The sequence below is a fragment of the Ptychodera flava genome, assembly GCF_041260155.1.
Source record: "Ptychodera flava strain L36383 chromosome 3 unlocalized genomic scaffold, AS_Pfla_20210202 Scaffold_26__1_contigs__length_13983176_pilon, whole genome shotgun sequence".
Lineage (NCBI taxonomy): Eukaryota > Metazoa > Hemichordata > Enteropneusta > Ptychoderidae > Ptychodera > Ptychodera flava.
In genome coordinates, this window is record NW_027248280.1 from 13,398,798 (window position 1) to 13,416,740 (window position 17,943).

General features: G+C 37.0%; 2 protein-coding genes across 2 annotated transcripts; one reads left to right on the forward strand and one right to left on the reverse strand.

The window, feature by feature from the left end:
• The first annotated feature begins 1,662 nt into the window (after window positions 1-1,662).
• LOC139125886 (P2X purinoceptor 7-like) lies at window positions 1,663-5,419 on the forward strand. The gene is made up of 4 exons (XM_070691970.1): window positions 1,663-1,984; window positions 3,423-3,686; window positions 3,929-4,171; window positions 5,004-5,419. Exons 1-4 carry the CDS (start codon window positions 1,949-1,951, stop codon window positions 5,265-5,267), a joined length of 807 nt encoding a protein of 268 aa, XP_070548071.1. The 5' UTR covers window positions 1,663-1,948; the 3' UTR covers window positions 5,268-5,419.
• On the reverse strand, window positions 3,692-17,551 carry LOC139125885 (uncharacterized). The gene is made up of 11 exons (XM_070691969.1): window positions 17,521-17,551; window positions 16,267-16,389; window positions 15,781-15,873; window positions 15,003-15,358; window positions 14,178-14,460; window positions 13,719-13,955; window positions 12,971-13,047; window positions 12,659-12,763; window positions 7,919-8,136; window positions 7,524-7,688; window positions 3,692-6,307 (listed from the first exon to the last, which is right to left on the reverse strand). The coding sequence occupies exons 4-11, from the start codon at window positions 15,120-15,122 to the stop codon at window positions 6,058-6,060; spliced, it is 1,455 nt and encodes a 484-aa protein (XP_070548070.1). The 5' UTR covers window positions 15,123-15,358; window positions 15,781-15,873; window positions 16,267-16,389; window positions 17,521-17,551; the 3' UTR covers window positions 3,692-6,057.
• Window positions 17,552-17,943: the final 392 nt, after the last annotated feature.

The following is a 17,943-nucleotide window of genomic DNA, read 5'->3' on the forward strand; positions in this document are numbered from 1 at the left end:
TAATACAGTCCTTGTGAAAATTGAAGGGAATCTGTGTCAGCAATTCATAAATTAAAAGGTTACGCTGGCATTACCCTTTCTACTGATAGAGTTTTGTCCAAAGATAATAGTGTTTTGAGATTTACAGTACTTGTCATAGATAGGGTTGTTGTTTTGACCATGGTGTGATCTAGCTTGACAAAAATATATTTTCTACAATGTCTTGGTTTACAATGCCAAGCATTATTGTTGAACCTGGGAGCAGACCAAGTTTATACTTACACAGTTGTTCAAAGCTAACAATGTGTGATTGTAAATCAAATAAAGCTTGCTTGAAATGAAGTGTTTAGCTGTTCTGATTTATGCCATGCACCAACTTGAAGGTAAGTCAAAAAATAGTGTGAGTCTTTTAGCCTTGTGTCTGCAGTGTCTCTCACTGGATTTTTTACATCATTTACGAAAGATACAAGTTTGCTGGTGTGTCACAGTAGCTGTATTGACCCGTTCAGATAAGAGACATACTCTCCTCTTCGTTTAATCAGAGATCTTTTGTAGGCTTATATAATCAGAGAAAAGATTTGAGTTAGTGTAACAGAAATGATAACTATTATGCTCAGTAGATTTGACTTCAGCTGTCAGTACTGCTCTTGTTTTCAGTACAGCACAGTACAGTACAGTACATAGACTCTTGATGTTTGATATTACAATAATTCACTCACCATAAACCATATTCATTAAATTTTTCTCCCCTGCTCAACTGTAAACTCTATTTCCTCTTTTAGACCGTTTATACCATTTATGTTGGTTGCCAAAACTCGAGCAACCTGCCATCGATAAGCATGGTCGATTGCCTCGGTCATTCCCCTTGTTGAATTTATGTGAAAGTGGCCATACTGGTATAGTTGACGAAAACACTAACAATAAATGCGTTGTAAGGGAGACTAAACAATATTTTGCAAAGAGTATCAGTGAGTGTGCCTTCTGTTAAGACACACTTGGTAATGGCTGCCCATGCCGTTGTATTTGAAGCTGAATTACAAGTGGTGAAAGGTCAAATATGTATAACAATGCGCAGTGAAGAGGTCGATCACCAGTCAGTGTGAAGATTATCAAACATCAAAATAATCATCATCGTATATTCCCTATAATTGCCATAGATTAATAAGGCCAGGAAGAAAAAATAAATTGTTCATTGGAATCGCCACTAAGTTTGGTATATTTGGAATTTTTTTTTTTGATCGCGGCAAATTCTTACTTCCGCATTACAAATATTTTTAGTACTGCCGCTGGTGGCGCCCTACACTTTGTCGGGTTTTCGCGGGCATGGGATTTTGAATGAGACTTCCGACGTGTTTGGACTTTAATAGTTGACCGCCAACACGTTGTTGTGACGTCTGAATTTGGCGAATCATGGCGCAAAGTGGGTCGATTTGGCCAGAAATTTCCTCGTTTTGTAAAGGTTAGTACATGTCACATCATGAGTATTAATTTGATCGCCAACATTCGACGTGATGGCCAACAGTTAGTTCCAAAGACTCTATTCAGTGTTTGTATATTACGTTCCGTGATTTGTTCAACAAGATCGTGACAGCAGATGGACGGTGCATCCGATTGAATGAAAATTGCATCGAAAGTACAAAATTTACGGCAATGACAAAACACATGGTTGCATCAATGTTAAAGCCCCAGTATTTGTAACTTTTGACCTTTTTTTTCATCGCAAATTATCCGTATTTCCAATGAAATCATTGAGGAATGTTGTTTAGCGAAGAATTGAGCAAGATTAGTGCTGTTGTAGCGACATACAAGCGCTAAATATAGGCCGTTTGAGTCTGAAAGCCGCGCGGGTTTGTTGACAACTGCAATGCTATGCACGTGACTGAGAACACCAATAATGATGACATCATCGATCGCGCGAGATGTCTTGGATCACGCCGCCAGCGTGATCAAAACAATACGCTGCGGCTGAATGACCTTCAGAACATGCAGAACAATGGATGACGACGTAAGTAATGAATTATTTATTTCTATACTTTTAACTTCACACAGTCCTGCTGTGTTTCGGCTGGTACAAAATCGGCAAAGCATGCAAAGGAAGGCTTATAGTACTATATGTTTTATCGATCGTGTGCATGTCGGCAGTGGCCGCTGGATCTAGTTTATCGGTAGTGTAAAATCACAGTGGTACGAACAGTGAACGCGTACGCTGCACGCTGGAAATCACGGCCGTCCGTGCGACTTTTTTGGCGAAAATTTAGACAAGCTATCCAAAAGTACCGATCTTTAGCGTCGATGCATAAACTTTCGATATATTTATCTAACACCAGTAATGAAACAAAAGGAAATTTCCCTACTTTTTTCTTATAAATCTCGAAAGGCGAACGCGGCCGTGTGGGAACCGTGCACAGTGCAGTGGCGGCTACTAAGTTACCCATCGACCGATCACGGCTAGCTAGCCGTTCACAAGCTTCCGTTCTTGTCCGCTTGCTTCCCTCGACATCATCAGAAATGCTTTTATAGGTTGATAATATATAATGTAATAAGTAAAACTTCTGTTACTGTATTAAAAATATCATCGATCCTTTCCGAATGTTTTCAAGCAATCTGATTAAAATCAGATGCAGAGTACGGCGACGTCTAATACTTCCGCGGTGTTCTCTTGCAAGCGTGAGAGGCGACAGCAGGAGCGTAAGTAAAGCCGTCGCCGTACTCTGCATCTGATTTTAATCAGATCGGTTTTCAACGTGAATATTTTCCGGAAATTATTATGCAAAGTTTCTGATCCATATTTTTAATTGACGGGGACTCCCAGCTAAATTTTCATGGAAATGCGCCTCAGAAAAAGAGTACCGGTATACTACACGATGGTGCAAGAGATGAGATTTCTTGTCTTTTTCTCTTTCTTCTGTTCATTGTGCAAACTTTTTATCGGTAGGGTCAGCGAGTATATACCATCTTACTCTATTCAGAATTTGTTTGCTCAGCTGTTCATTACAGTCGAAACGCCCGTCATTGACACCATGCTTGATTGCGTATTTGTCAAAAAACTAAGACAGCTTATGAAATTTACATTTATGCAAGTGTAATCAAACACTCCTCTGCATAAGTGAATTTTTAATTACATTTCGTCAGTGGTTTCAACATTCTGCCCCTGCCTCAAATGTGACTTCATACTGCTAAAATAGAAAAAAAAATACCATTGGAACTTTCTTATGAGTACTGTTTTCATCTCAATTGATCCCCTGTTTGTATATGTATGATCAGAGTTATGACAACTCAATTGAAAACTGTATAGTTCTTGAAGTGATATTGATGGTTACAAGCATCCACTTTACACGTGCAACAAATCATTAATTCAGTGATTGTCTCATTACAAATTTTTTACATGTACACTTCTGTCAATTGTCAAAACTTAACCCTCAGGATCACATCATTGTTTTCAGACTAGTTCATCACTATCTCCTCAATCAACTGATACGGACACCTCAAGTAACAGAGATGGAGCCAGAAGTAGGGGAAGAGGGAGGGGAGTGAGTGGAAGAGGTGGAGGAAGAGGAAGAGGCAGAGGTAGAGGAACTGGTAGAGGCCGAGGGAGGGGTAGAGGAAGAGGTAGGGGAAGAGGCAGAGGAAGAGGCAGAGTTTTAGAAAGTACACAGCAAGCTGATGAAGCCTTGCAACAGCTTGAGGAAAGAAAACTCCAACTAAGAGTAAGTACTGACATTAAAAAAATATATTTAATAATAAATTTTAATAAAAATGCAACATTTAACTGTTTCAAAGTAAGAAAATATACTTCACAATGGCAAAACTGAATAATTATCACATACTTGCAGTGAGTAGTACACCTCATTGAATATTTCACACAAGACTGAAGACTGACATGTTTTTACTTCATTGAACTATAAAAAATGTTCTTTGACAATGACATGTATGCTGTTCTTGATTACAGACCATCATTTCAGATATGGATGGTGAAAAGAAAAATAATCTTCTACTCAGAATAGTTGACCACGACCCAAGCTTGATTTTCAACTTAATACAACCAGTCCCATCACAGCCTGGTGGTTACCACCCCCCACCCACTGTAGACAATCCCAAATGGTGTGTTTGCACTAGATGTCGTGAGATGCCCACAGAAAGAGAGAGAGTATGTTGTGACAGACAACCAGAAATGTGCATCTCTCAACTGGCAGTAAGTTAGTTTTACAGTCTAACAACAGAAGCCACAAATTTGTAATGAATTTTTTACCTCTAGCAACATTTTTCCAATAACATATCTCTGAAACCATCTCATAAAATTAATATAAAATAACAATTACTGTTTGACACATTGGCACTTTCAAACTCTATTGAGAATAAAACATTGTGTGGTGAGAGAGTTTACTATCACTATTTGGATGCTTCTTAGTGCACACCAATTTTCAATACAAATAGTATTTGGCACTACAGAAAGATGAGACTGCTTCCAAAAATGCAAACACAGATTTCAAATCAAAGATATAATTTTAGACAGCTCTGTGTGAGTATTTGTGATCATGTTTATCAGAATACAAGTAGGGCCAGAGGGACAAAGTCACTGTCTCTGTATATGATGGCAGTAAGTCTTTGTGTACACTAACAAGTTATCTCTCTTGTTCTGCTTACTGAAGCATATTACATTGTCAACTGTTAGAGTTCCTAGTCTTGCATTCAGTAATCACCTTTTCAGTAATTAAGTTGCCTATTTTCCAGTGTGAACCATAAAATATTTCATTGCACAAAGTAGGTGTGGTGGAGCTGTCATGTTGTTCTTAAAGCAAGACAAAAGATGCAACTCATCTCAAATACAAATCTAAGAAATGATGTTTGGAGGTTCAGCCTTTGTCTAAAAGTACAAATGAGCATAAAGACTTGTAAAAAAGATGTACGCTAACTTGATCATGAAATGTGGAAAAAGTATAACACCTTTTTGTTTGACTATTCACGGTGTACAAGTTACTGTTGATGCTAGTCGTTATGAACTTCTGTATACATATTATTTTCAGGATTTCAAAGTTCTTGTTTTAAACGAGACGGTACTAGCACTGGCTAGAGCGTACAGACGAGATGTGTTAGCTGTAATCGACGACGATGATATGACAAAAGCCAATCGTCATGCTGCATACAGACAGTTTGTCCTGTGGCAACATGGTGTTTTAGGAGCTGGAGACAGGCGGATCATCCCTAGCTGCTGTGTGTGGGCGATAAGGGACAAGTATCCTGACCCCTTTGGTCAGTACACGGGGTTCATCCCATCGCGACTGGCATAATGTTCAAGGGACTTCTTTTGCCTTTACATGCATTTGTTATTTTTAATTTTTTCATGAGACAGCTGTACTAAGTTTTGTCCAAATTTATATTTCACAAGTGTTTTTGTAACAGTATTACATTTTCTGTAATAAAACCTGTAATTTACAATTTATGTACAAGAGTGAGTATACCCCTAGGAACTTGCATACCAAGTTTCAAAGCAAACAGATGAGCGATTTCAGAGAAAATGATTTTTTTGACCAAAAATGACAAAATTGCACCCCAAAATATAAATATTACCATTTAACCACAATTTTGACAAATTTAATAAAGGCCATACCTAAGATCATGCATATCAAGTTTCAAGGCAATCGAACGAGCTCCTTCAGAGAAGAATATTTTTTGATCAAACCTGAGAAAAATTGCCCCAAAATACAACTACCAAAATTTCTCCACGATTTGAACAAATATAACTAAAGTCACCATAAAGAATATGCAAACCAAGTTTCAACCAAATCTGGGCTGTGGTTACAGAGTTTTAGCAATTTGCAGGATTTTTGCTTTTTGTTACGTCATTTGCTTATTTTTGACACTGACATATTCATTTGAACAAATCACATCTCCATCCCTTGGCGCACCTGTATGCCAAATACTAAGATTGTAGGTTTAATGGTTTTGGACGGATATACATCCACACATACTAAAACATAAGTAAAGACATAAAGACCCTGCCTGCCTATCATATAAGCTCTTTTGTATCTATAACAAATGTGAGCTAAAAATGAGTTGTTTGGGTAGTGTCCATAACTTTTATGTTTTCCTTGATGTCTGTTCTTGTACAATAGAAGCTGTTGGTGGAGGTGGGATGGGAGCTAGATTTGCAGATATCCTGCGAGGATCTTGTGGCTCCAAGTCCATCTGTCTGTTCATGCCTTGCCTATCTGCCAAACGTTTCTCCAAAATTGACTTCTTCAGGTCTCTTATATGGGGATAGGTTTTGTTGATCTTCTCAGGAAAAGCAGACCACCTACTACTCTTCTTGTTATAGTGTCTGTGGTAGCTGAAAAAAATTAAGCAAGATATTATAGAAATAAGAGGTGATAATGGCGAGTTCGAGCCCTGGCATGGCTGTGGTGTTGTGTCCTTGGTCAAGGCACTTTATTCCTCATTGCTTCTCCCCACCCAGGAGTGATGGGTACCTGGTAGGACAGTGGTTGTAATGTGTGTATTTAGCTCTGCTGCGCTTATTGGCTGCACATGTGAGCTGTTGTTTGCTCCCCAGGGAGTTGAGTGGTATCATATTAGGTCCAGTGACCAGGGGTAATAATAATTGTAAAGCGCCTTGATCACATGTACTTGTGGATATGTGCGCTATATAAGAACCCAATATTATTTATTATTATTGATATCATGACCATTAAGACCAGTAAGAGGAAAGCCAAAAATTAACAGGCGAGGCTTGCCAAGTCCGTTAATTTTGGTTTTTCTCTTGCCTACGCCCATACATAAACGTTAATGGTCAGGGTAACGCCTGTAATTTTCATGATATTATCAACAGACCCAAGCAAACCCTCTAAATTTACGAAAATTTCCCACGTGAAAGAAAACAGAACTTGTATTACACAAATGTTGCATTCATGGCACAGTGAGGTGCTGCGCTGTATGAGAGGCCAATGTAAGTAGTGCAATACACCACGAACTGCAACGCGATGTAAAAATTTGCAAATCCAGTAACTTTTTCTTTGAAAAGGTGGACGTGTCTAGCCTTGCCACAAAAGTGGTCCATTTTTGGATGAGTGATCATGATGGTTGATCATGATATTTGTACAGATCACAATTTACCTTTTAGCTGTAAAGTTATGATGTTTACAATACTGTGATGATAATATTATTCATATAAATGGGCATGTAAACAAACCTTTACTGTGTATTTGTGGTCAGTCACATGAAACAGCTTGACCAATGAAAATGCCACAGACAGGGCATGACAGTATAATTCAATAATTCTATAAGTTATATTTCCTAGTTTTTGATATAACTGTGTGATAATGGAGAGTTATTGTTTTGAAAAAACCCTTGGTATACCTAGCTGGTCAAATACATGACCTACTTATATCAGTATGATATTTCATTTCTTGAGCCATCACAGAGTTTACATTTATCATAAACACTCCTGTCACCAACACTTATTCTCTACAAAACACAGCAAGCTCTAATGGCCACTAGGTGTTGTTTCCTTTGATCTCAACAACGTTATTATAAAGTGTAAAACTCACATGATGTCTCCTTGTTTGTTTGTACTCAATGCCCTATTGTGATGGACATTGTGGTCAAGTGCTGCCAATATGTTCCGTGCTCTGTACACAGGTGGTGAGTAGGCATTTCGTTTCGCTGCATACATTAAGATGTTTTGTTGGAAAGTCTCCAACTCAGCAGTGCTCCTAGAATTCAAGAAAAAAATTCTGTAAATGGTGTTCATATAACAGCCTGATACAATACAAAAATACAATGTGGAATATCTGACAATGGTACATCACCATTAACTTTTATATATTTTCATTTTATTGATTTGCAACACTTTTTCACTATCAACTTGGCCTATGGTTGTGTATCATGAACTGAATTGGTCTTCATGTTTTATAAGGGAGGAATAGCATCATTGATTTCCTACCTGAAGTTCAAGTAGTAGTGAACCTTGTTGAGAAAGCGTTTATCTAAGACCACCTTTCTGAGTGCTACATGAGCTGGGTCTCCCTTCTTCAACCATTCTCTCCCTTGAACTCTTTCAGCTGATAGAGGACCATGGTCACATCTGTTGTTTCCCTGGCCATAAGGTAGTGCCCAAGCATGCTCGTCAGTGACATGATGCAGGACTCCACACCAACTCCCCTTAAAAAAGTACCGTCAAGGACAGTGTGCTCACATTCGCTTTGAATTGGTCCATTCGAGAAATATTTAAACCAGGAAAAACAAGAATGACAAAAGCAAATAAGGTCTCCAACTTAGGTACTGGAGGTCATCTTCAGGACATGCATATCAACTTCTATAGCAATGGGACAAGCAGATCCTAAATACATAAGCAAATGTCAACAACAAAAAATAGACAGAGAAGGTTTGATAAGAAGAAAAGGTGGGAGTGGGTAAAAAAATGTACACGGATCTGTGGTAAAAAAGTAATGCTACCTCATCAATCTTCTAGACCCTACCCTCCTGAATATCAAATGTTCCATCCCTTGGTATTACATAACGCCAGATGACAGGAAATATATTTACAACCTTGGGAATGTTTTTAATTAATGCCATGAGTGTTTTTTATTTTTTTTACACAGCACTGTAAGTTAGTTACAGCACTTAAGTTAGTTACAGATGGTGAAATGCCTTCCACTGTGGGCGGTGATTACAACATCTGGAATTATCCTGGATCCAAATTTCTCATCAGTTCTTGTATGTCTTACATAGAAAAGTTGCAAAAATTGGTCCGCAATAAAAAAATTAACCTAAGCTTTGTTTTCTGGATCAAATTTTCATACAAATTGATACCAAATATGACAAAATTATGTTCACAGCCTTCAAAACTCTCAAAAAACATGTCCTGGGTTGGTAGGTCATTTAAGGTCACAAACTGAGAAAATTACCTAAATATACAAATTTGGGGGTTTCCCAACACTTTGAGAAGAAATCTATCTGATAACATCCCTCGGGACTTTATAGCAAATTACAAAGCTATCAAACAAGTAATTTTGAGAACAAGTTTTCTTGACCAAAAATGACAATATTGTCTTAATAATACAAATTTGTATATTCCAGGACAATTTCCACATATCTAACTATTGTCATCTCTGTACGTCTGTGTACCAAATACAAAAGCTGTCTGTCCAGGGGTTTTAGAAAGAAAATACCGTTTAAAATTTTTTTGGCTAAAAATGACAAAATTGCTCCAAAATAGTAATTTTCCCAATTTTGTCATAATTTCAACAAATTAGAAGCGTAACACCCTCGCAAAGATCCAACCCAAATTTGAGAGCAATTGGGCTGGCGGTTTCAGAGAAGAAGAATTTTTACTGAAAATGAGAAAAATCACCAAAAAATTCAGTAAAAATACAAAATTAAGGATATCTTCACAATATTCATAACACTGTATAAGTTTCACCTAAGGTACGTGCACACAAATTTTAAAAGTAATCAAAACAGCGGTTCTCCAGATATTAATTCTTGACCATTTTCACATTTTGTAAGCTCATTTGCATAATTTTGGCAATGCAGACTTCATTTGAACAAAATCCCATCTATAGCCCAGGATGCATGCACATACCAAATACCAAGCTGAAATATGCAGCGGTTTGCGTGTTTTTGATGTTGACGGACATACTGTACGTACATACATACATACATACATACATACATACATATATACATACATACACACATACATACAGACGCCATCGACTTCAGCTTATACGATAAACTCACATTGGTATAACCAAATGTGAGCTAAAAAAAGACAGAGAATGGAAGTTATTAGCATCTGCCTGGCATACTTTTCCCTTATCTCAATTACTCACAACATGTGATTTTTTGTAATCTCATTCTTCAAAATAGTTTCACTTCAAAATGTTCAAGTTAGTATTATGCTTCAGTGAGTAAACTCTCCGTTTTGCTTTCAAACACTTTATTGTGATGTTTTACAACCAGGTAGGTGTAGGCACCAACATGTTTGCAGAATATCACATTGAAGTGTACAATATGGAGATATATATATATAGACAGGTTGTTTCTGCATGAATTCTTCAATTAGAAATAATTTTTCATGGAAAGAAATAAGTGAATATTAAACTGCAAAAGTTACTTTTTCAGTCTATTTTTGAGACACAATAAAAATTTTGATTGTTTTCAAAACAGACTTTAATAACTCTGGCCTTAAGTCTTTGTGCACAAAATTGCATTGATCTGAGGATATTTCAGAAGTGGATGCATTGTTGATTTTGTTTATTCAACATCAGTAGAGTTGATAGCATATACAATTGCAAATAACATTTCCAATTACTTGAGTAGGCTAAAAGGGCAAATTTCACAGGAAGTGTTTGTGTCTTGTCAATGTATGATAAAATACGTGGTAAAAATGAGTACTTCAATCACATTGAAGTATAAAAATCAATCCAGTTGCATGATTTTGGCTGAAGACAGTATGGTGCACAGTACAATAAATTACCCACAATTCTCTATGATTTTTATCCTTGAAGGTTACTTTTCTAAAAACTTTTTCATTTCTGCATGTAAGCACTAATGTGCAGCATCAGAATAATTTTTAAATAATATCTAGTAAAAGTACCTTTAGATATATCAGTGGAAGTTTCAAAATAACCACTAAACAACCAGAAAAGTCATATTCTTTAGGTACTACAAATGCCATGCTTTTTGGGCAGCAAGTTATGATGAACTGAAGGGGTCATTCTCTGAGAAAACTTGGCATGCAAATTTCTTTTGTCACTTCCTTTGCAAAAAATCAATATCCTTTTGTTTCATAAAACAGGTGCAACTAGTCTCCCTACTTTCCATCACATTATTCTGTATGGCTGAGGACACAATGTCTGGCAAATTTCACAAACATAGGGCCAAAGTCCCTGAAGCTACTATAGACATGGATACAAAATTAAGTATTTCCTGACTGTATGAAATTATCTCACTAAGGTCATCCTAGGGACATGTAAACCAAATATTAAAGCTGTCTGACCAGCGGTTTTGAAAAAACAAGCGACTCAACAGTTGACAGAGCTCTGCTGTGTTATGTAGGGAATAACCTTTTGTGACACATGTATTGATGAAGAAGGTGGATATCTTTGATAGCTCATTTCAGGATGGCCTGACCAAAAATGAGAAATAATTCTGTAAAATACAGATTTGCATATTTCATCAGACTATATTAGTCTATAATAGCAAATAAACGAGAGTTAATTACATTCTAATTAAGTAAACGAGACTTGCTTAAATCAAGATTTACGTCATAAAAAAAACAGCATATCTGTCAGGTTATAAAGAATCTTGAGCTGGTTATCTTTTAATATCAGTATTTTCATCCTATTAACCAAGCACATTTTAACATTCAAATTATCATTGTAAGTAAGTTCTGTTGAATAAGTTGAGACTGTACGTACTCAGAGAAAGCACACTGAAGAGACAAATGTTTGAAACTTAAGAAGTTCAAGGTCATCAAAAGCATTATAAGGAATCATGTTACACTTTCATTGCACTGTTTACACAGATTGCATAAGTGCTATAAATAGCACATGAGGAATCTTACAGCCCAGCTTTACCATAAAACCCCATCACTTTGACCACTCTTTTAATTGACCACTCTATTTTTTTCCTCAAAAAGTAATCTTATTTTATCCTTACCAAGTCAACCATAAATGGAAATTAGAACTTTCTCTATCTCTATTTATTTGACCACCCTATCATGACAAACTATTATGAGCAATTTCTTTTAGATAACATAAATGGTGGTTCAGAATATATCAAAGTTGGGATTCAGGAAAGTTGCCTTTACATGTTTTAATCCTCCAAGATGGTAAGCATTTCACTATGAACTGTCAAAAAAAGTTGAACTTTCTGATAATTCCACACTAAAATTATTTGGCTGTGATGATTTCCTAATTAATTCAATTATTTAAAATTATATTAATTATTTTTTCTGGTTGAATTGATAGGGTTTATACAGTACAAGAATTCCATACGATGTAAGTCAAATTTTGACCAAAAATGACAAAAAAATTCCTTAAAAATACACATTTGCAAATTTCATCACAATTTGAACAAATCTAAGTTGGGTTATCCCTAGGGACCTGTATACTAAATAACAAAGCTGTCTGACCAGCGGTTATGAAGAAGAAGATTTTTTACCAAAAATACCTTTTTTGGCATTATTTGCCTATTTTCAACAATATCAAACAATTAAAAAAAAAATAGTTTCTCAAAATCATATTTTTCATCTACACAACAAATATCAAATCAGTAAGTACTGCGGTTCTCAAGATATTTGAGTGGACGGACACCTCACAAACGGACATACATACATACATACATACATACATACATACATACATACAGACTGACGACGGACGCCGGACGGATACCATCCCAATAGCTTCTATAGACTATAGTCTATAGTAGCTAAAATGCTATCTCCTCTCTCAATTATGCATAATTTCCAAATTTTTTCAAATGAGAATTTAGAAGAATGGTGTGCATAAAAGTACGTTTTCAAAATTTTGATAAATAGTCTGTGAATTTGTCTACACATGGGAGATATGGTAGACTTCACTCAGGTATCTTCGAGGATACAAAGCATAATGAATTCTGGGAAATCTACAGTACTGTGTGGTGTCTCTTCAAAGACAACAGAATGATTCCTTACCAAGAACTCCTCATAACTTGAAGCCTTTTTGGAGCAATACCAGAAGTGGTTGATGATATGTTCATTCCACTTCTGCAGAGGTTTGCACTGTTTCTCTTGACTAGCCTAGATGTAAATATAATGGTTGTGCATGTAATGTCAGCACTGAATAAACAATACAAAGTAATAGAAAGATCATGACAACATCATCAAAAATAAGGAGTACCGGTATGTGACACAGATCACATTACACTCTCAGCATAATATTTTAGTCCTGTATGATAACATTACACTACAGAACAAAGACGCAAGTGAACACTGATAAGAAAGTACCTTCATTATTTTCTTCCCAAGATTCTTCGCTGCATGCCACATATCGTGGGAGTGCTTTATATGTGGGTATCTTCTTTCTGTGGAAATAATAAATTTTGTATTTGTAATTTTATTACTACAAGTCAATGCATCCATAAATGGATTTTCATGCATTGAATACAATACATGGAAATATAAAGAATAAAGATACATAAATAACTCAATAAAAGACCAGAAAAAAACATAAATAAGGAAATAATAAAGTGTTTTGATTACTGGACATTCAGTATTAGATTTCTGCAAATCTATGCAAAACTCTTTCAATATATACAGCAAGATGACAACTGTTTGCACAGGCTTCAATTGCTCTTTAGGTACTTTTTTATAGATTCCTAGGTTGGGCTTCAATTGCTGTTAAATACAATATATGCCACACAAATTACAGGAAAAGAATGATGTACATTGCAATAAATAGTACTGCATGACATAATCAATGATAGGAGTCATAGTGCCCACAAAATTAATTGACTGCTCTTTTGATAATGAAAATTATACATGGGTAAGCCATCAAAATTAATTGCAAGTTGTGGTTTAGTGTACAATGCACTATTGGGAAGCTAAAATCACATTGAAAGTCATTGTTTGGCAATACAAAGCCCCAATTGCTTAAAATGGTTTTATTTACTTTGTAAGTACCGTATGTTGTAAACAAAAGTTATATATTGTGGAAGGTCTTCAGGGAAAATTTTGACATTCTGACTTGACTTACTCATGAGTGAACCTATCTGCAAGTGTGCATCAGTGACAACTTCTTTAATTTCCAATCCTTGGGCTTGCAACTGTGTCATACTTGATTCAAAACAGGCTTTCTCCAGATTGGTAGACTTTTTCTCAGTCTGTCTTTTATCCATTGTTACAATAGACAGGATATCTTTTGACTCATTCTCCATTACCGTGTAGGAACAATACTGAGCACAATATCCAGGACTATCCATGCGTCCATCACCTATTTCATATGATAAGAAAGAATGTGGTAGGAATAAAGTAAAACTGAAAATTACAGCTTGTTGATGCTTCACAAATCATGCAGTAATTTGTCAAGGAATGGCGCTTCAATTATGTTGTCTAAGACTAAATATGGACAATGTAGTAATGCAGCCAAGATTTGAATTGTAAGCTATCATTACACAAAAATATCACAAATAAACTGCATCTAAATGCCTCTTACCAAGTATGACTATTTCCTTGTCTTTGTACTTCTCAAGTACTTGATGTTGATGACTGAGCCAATATTCATCGATACATGGCACCAGGTAATGCTTTTGAATTTTGTAGTATGTTGACTTCGATACAAAGCCAAGGTTCATGATCTTTGCAAAAAGAGCAATCTTTGCATAATTATTTCCAGACAGCAATGCTGCAGAAGATGCTGCCAGGTCACCTGCATGGAGTCGCCGATTTAATATTGGTTGAGAACACCAAGTGAAATTTATGTGACCTGCCTGACACACCTGTAAGAAATATGTCAAAAGTGTATTCAGAGAAGTTCCCCAAAATAAAGCAAATTTCAAAATTTTTCTGTACGAGTGTACTTATTATTATATTTGTTGCATACAAGGTATCACTCCAACAACCAAGCTGGGCAATCCTTCTTCAATTATCTGACCCCTACTTGATGAGCAAGAGTGTCACCTCATCGATTGTTTAGTTAATTTTTTGAAAAGAGAGATGGAAAATGTTTCCCTGCTACTGCATATAGTCACAGCTGTATCCAGTGCTGACTTAGTTGTTTAACAAGAAGAGTATAGAATTTGATTCATATCCTGTCACAGCATTGTGCTCTGCCAAGAACTTTCAATATGATTACAAGGAGGTATTTCAGTTCCTGTCAAAAACTTTGTTCACAGTGGATGTACACAGCTGCGTACTACACTCTATCTTGCCACGTGCTGTTGTCTTTGCTGACACAGACCTTTACCAAAGGATTGTGACACAGTCTGCACAGGGTTTTTTGCAGGGTGAAATTTTGGTCAGTATTAAAGATAGTACATACCCATTTTAAATACAGTGCTGTTCCTATGAACTGTGTAGATGTTTGTACAACTTCCTTACATTTGCTTACATTGCAAACTGGGCTTATCTGTGCTTTGGCCAAGACCAGAATTTGATCCATAAAGCATAGGCAGAGGTTGGTATCAAGGACACTTTCAATGTCATCATTGGCTTTCACCCTCTTGATACCCTCTGTTTCCTCTTGAGCAGTCTCTGTGTCCTCCTCCTCCTCCTCTTCTGGTATAGCCTGCACATCATCTTCAGTGCCAAATTCATTGTAATCTTGTAGCTTACTCAAATGGATTGACAAAAGAATCTGATGTGATCCTCTTCATTCCTTTACCCTTTTCTCGCTTCCTAGAAAGACAGGTAATATAATCATTACTGGTACATGTATTATCACAAAGTGCATGTGTGTTGAATACCACCTGTTCACCACATGTGTTTAGCATTGTATTGGCAAGATTTATTATTTCACATTAGAAAAGTTTGATACCTGAATTTGTGACATCAGTCTGACTTCATAATGGTTTTATTTCAGCAGCAGCTGTAATTCCAACAATTACTTGTCTTGTTATGAAATATCCGTGTTTGTCCATTGTTTTAAGCCAACTGCACAAAATACATCACAATGACATAGTTGGAGGACAAGTTGTTTTCATCATGAAATGCAAACAATATAATAAAATTATGATTTCTTGATATGAATGTAGAAGTTTATAAATAATAATGCTTACATATTTGACATTATCCAGAATATTACTGGCAATAATACATACCTTTGACTTTCTAAAGTACTGGTACATCCACTTAATGGCTCACTGACAATCTCTTCAACTCCTGACATTAATGACATCGTAGTACTTTCATTTCTGAAACAATGCATGACAACACAACTATTTATAGTACATCAAGATATTGCATCTCATAATACTGCTACACTGAGTATCAAAGAATTGTATTATCTCTCCAGTAACGAGGATTAACCAGGGTGGGGGGTGGGGGGTGGGGGGATTAGACTTCCAAATTATTTTTTGAAATCAATTTTGTCTCATCTTTTTGGCAGAGATGATTTGAACACTGAAATTGCTAGTCATGCAGATAGTAAACTGAGAGTCAAGGTTAAAAAATCTCTGACTGTAAGCGTAACCCTGGGCTAGCAACACACTTCAAAACAGAGTATCCTCCAATCATACAGCTGTAGCATAAAGTCACTTTTTCATTTATGATACTGATTGACCCATGAAAATATTAGTTCACCTTACCCATGGTCAGACTCTTTAGATATTTCTGACACCTCTGGTCCGGATAACAATGGCTTTACACCAAGTTTGCTTGGGCCTGCTGGAGTAGAGGTCACCGGGGCTTGAGCTTTTAAACCAATATACCTAGTATGACAGAAGTAAACATTTGAGTATCACGACTTCCTTTTCAGTGGCACTCAGGAATATTGTTTAGGCAAACAATATCAGTGCCAGCACACTAAATAAAGTGACAATGTCGATGTCATAGTTTAAGCACACGTAATACAAATTCAGCTGCAAAGGTACCGTACATAATTATTTTTCGCCATCACGAAACGGTTTGATCTTGAAAGCAAACCCGGAAGCATGAATATTGGCAGGTTATACTTATAGCAACTTGTCCTTTTGGCTTACTACGTTCACGAGAATATAGTAGCGTCCCAGACTGTTTCCAGTCCTAATCATTACGACGATAGTAACATTTGGAAAAGTGAAAATCTAAAGAAATGTAACTCAAATATCAGCGTAAGAGAGCCTCGTATGCACGCTGTGTGGCTGAGATCCATTTGCGCGAAAGGAAAAATCTGAGTCGCCGTCCAGCCGCGGGCCCAACGCCGAACTCGGCCCGGCCCAGCTGTGTAGGCAGTCGGCCCACACATAAAACAATATCGCTGTGTAAAACCCCTTGGTCAGATAATGGAGGTAAAAAGATCAGTGGTCATAAATTTTCACACACTTCAAGTTATGTTTCAAAGTTTTTATATCGATCACTTCATTTATGTTCACATTTAATTGACACCTCTCTTATCGTGCTGTATCATGCGTATTTGGGGGCCTAAATTCTCCCGAGAACTGGAAAGCATAGCGGTAACCTAAGGTCAGATCGTCTGTACAGCTCAAGTCAAAGTCTTCAGCAAATCGTGCAGTTATTCAAGTCCGATATATGCATCATAATTCATCACAAAAGTCTCTATGATAACGGATTAAAACCAAGAGGTCAGTCTGCTGTTGGGCCGGGTGGGTACGGAAGACGATTTTGCAGTGGGGCCGGGGCCGCGGTGGCCCTGGCCGTATTGTTTGCAGTACGTGCTGCCGTGGTGGAAACACAAAGTTTGAAAACAATCTACCACTTCTAGAAAAGCTATACAATGATGTGTTAATGTTCCATGTCAAATGCTCGGCAATATAAAAGACTGACACCCGTATTGACGAAACTGCACAGTGTAGTTCCCGACCTAATTAGACAGAAACCCACGCTGTTGTTCTAACACTTACCGGTCTATGAGCAAACGTGCCACATCAGCATCTTTACGGCCCTGATACGGCTTTTGCGGCCCGAGGTCGTACGGCGGAAGGGCCCGAGCCTGCGAGGGCCCGTACGCCGTACGACCAAGGGCCGCAAAAGCCGTATCAGGGCCGTAAAGGTTTTATCATATACCTTATGGAATGGTAAATATGTAGTTTACATAATATTCAACATTGTTTGGGAGATAAAATGCGTGCGATATCAAAGATTAATCGCCATTTGTGTCAGTTTTTCATAAATACGATGGCGCTTCCCGTCGCGGATTGACATGCATAATGACGTCATTTGTTTACCAGCAGAATTCTAGAACGCGCAAAGCATCATTCGTATTGTACGTGACCAACAGAGATCAAGGCTGAAATCGAGATGTTAGAAGGACAAAAGCGTGTTGT

What these genes read in the sequence shown, in the direction of transcription:
- LOC139125885 (XM_070691969.1), bottom strand. Translation starts at nt 15,122, where the DNA reads ATGGATCAAATTCTGGTCTTGGCCAAAGCACAGATAAGCCCAGTTTGC. An exon ending in TTGGGAAGAAAATAATGAAG is followed by an intron (nt 12,764 to 12,970) that starts GTACTTTCTTAT and finishes ATTTACATCTAG; the next exon opens with GCTAGTCAAGAGAAACAGTG. An exon ending in AACAAACAAGGAGACATCAT is followed by an intron (nt 6,308 to 7,523) that starts GTGAGTTTTACA and finishes AATTTTTTTCAG; the next exon opens with CTACCACAGACACTATAACA.
- LOC139125886 (XM_070691970.1), top strand. Translation starts at nt 1,949, where the DNA reads ATGACCTTCAGAACATGCAGAACAATGGATGACGAC. An exon ending in GCAGAACAATGGATGACGAC is followed by an intron (nt 1,985 to 3,422) that starts GTAAGTAATGAA and finishes CATTGTTTTCAG; the next exon opens with ACTAGTTCATCACTATCTCC. An exon ending in AAAGAAAACTCCAACTAAGA is followed by an intron (nt 3,687 to 3,928) that starts GTAAGTACTGAC and finishes TCTTGATTACAG; the next exon opens with ACCATCATTTCAGATATGGA.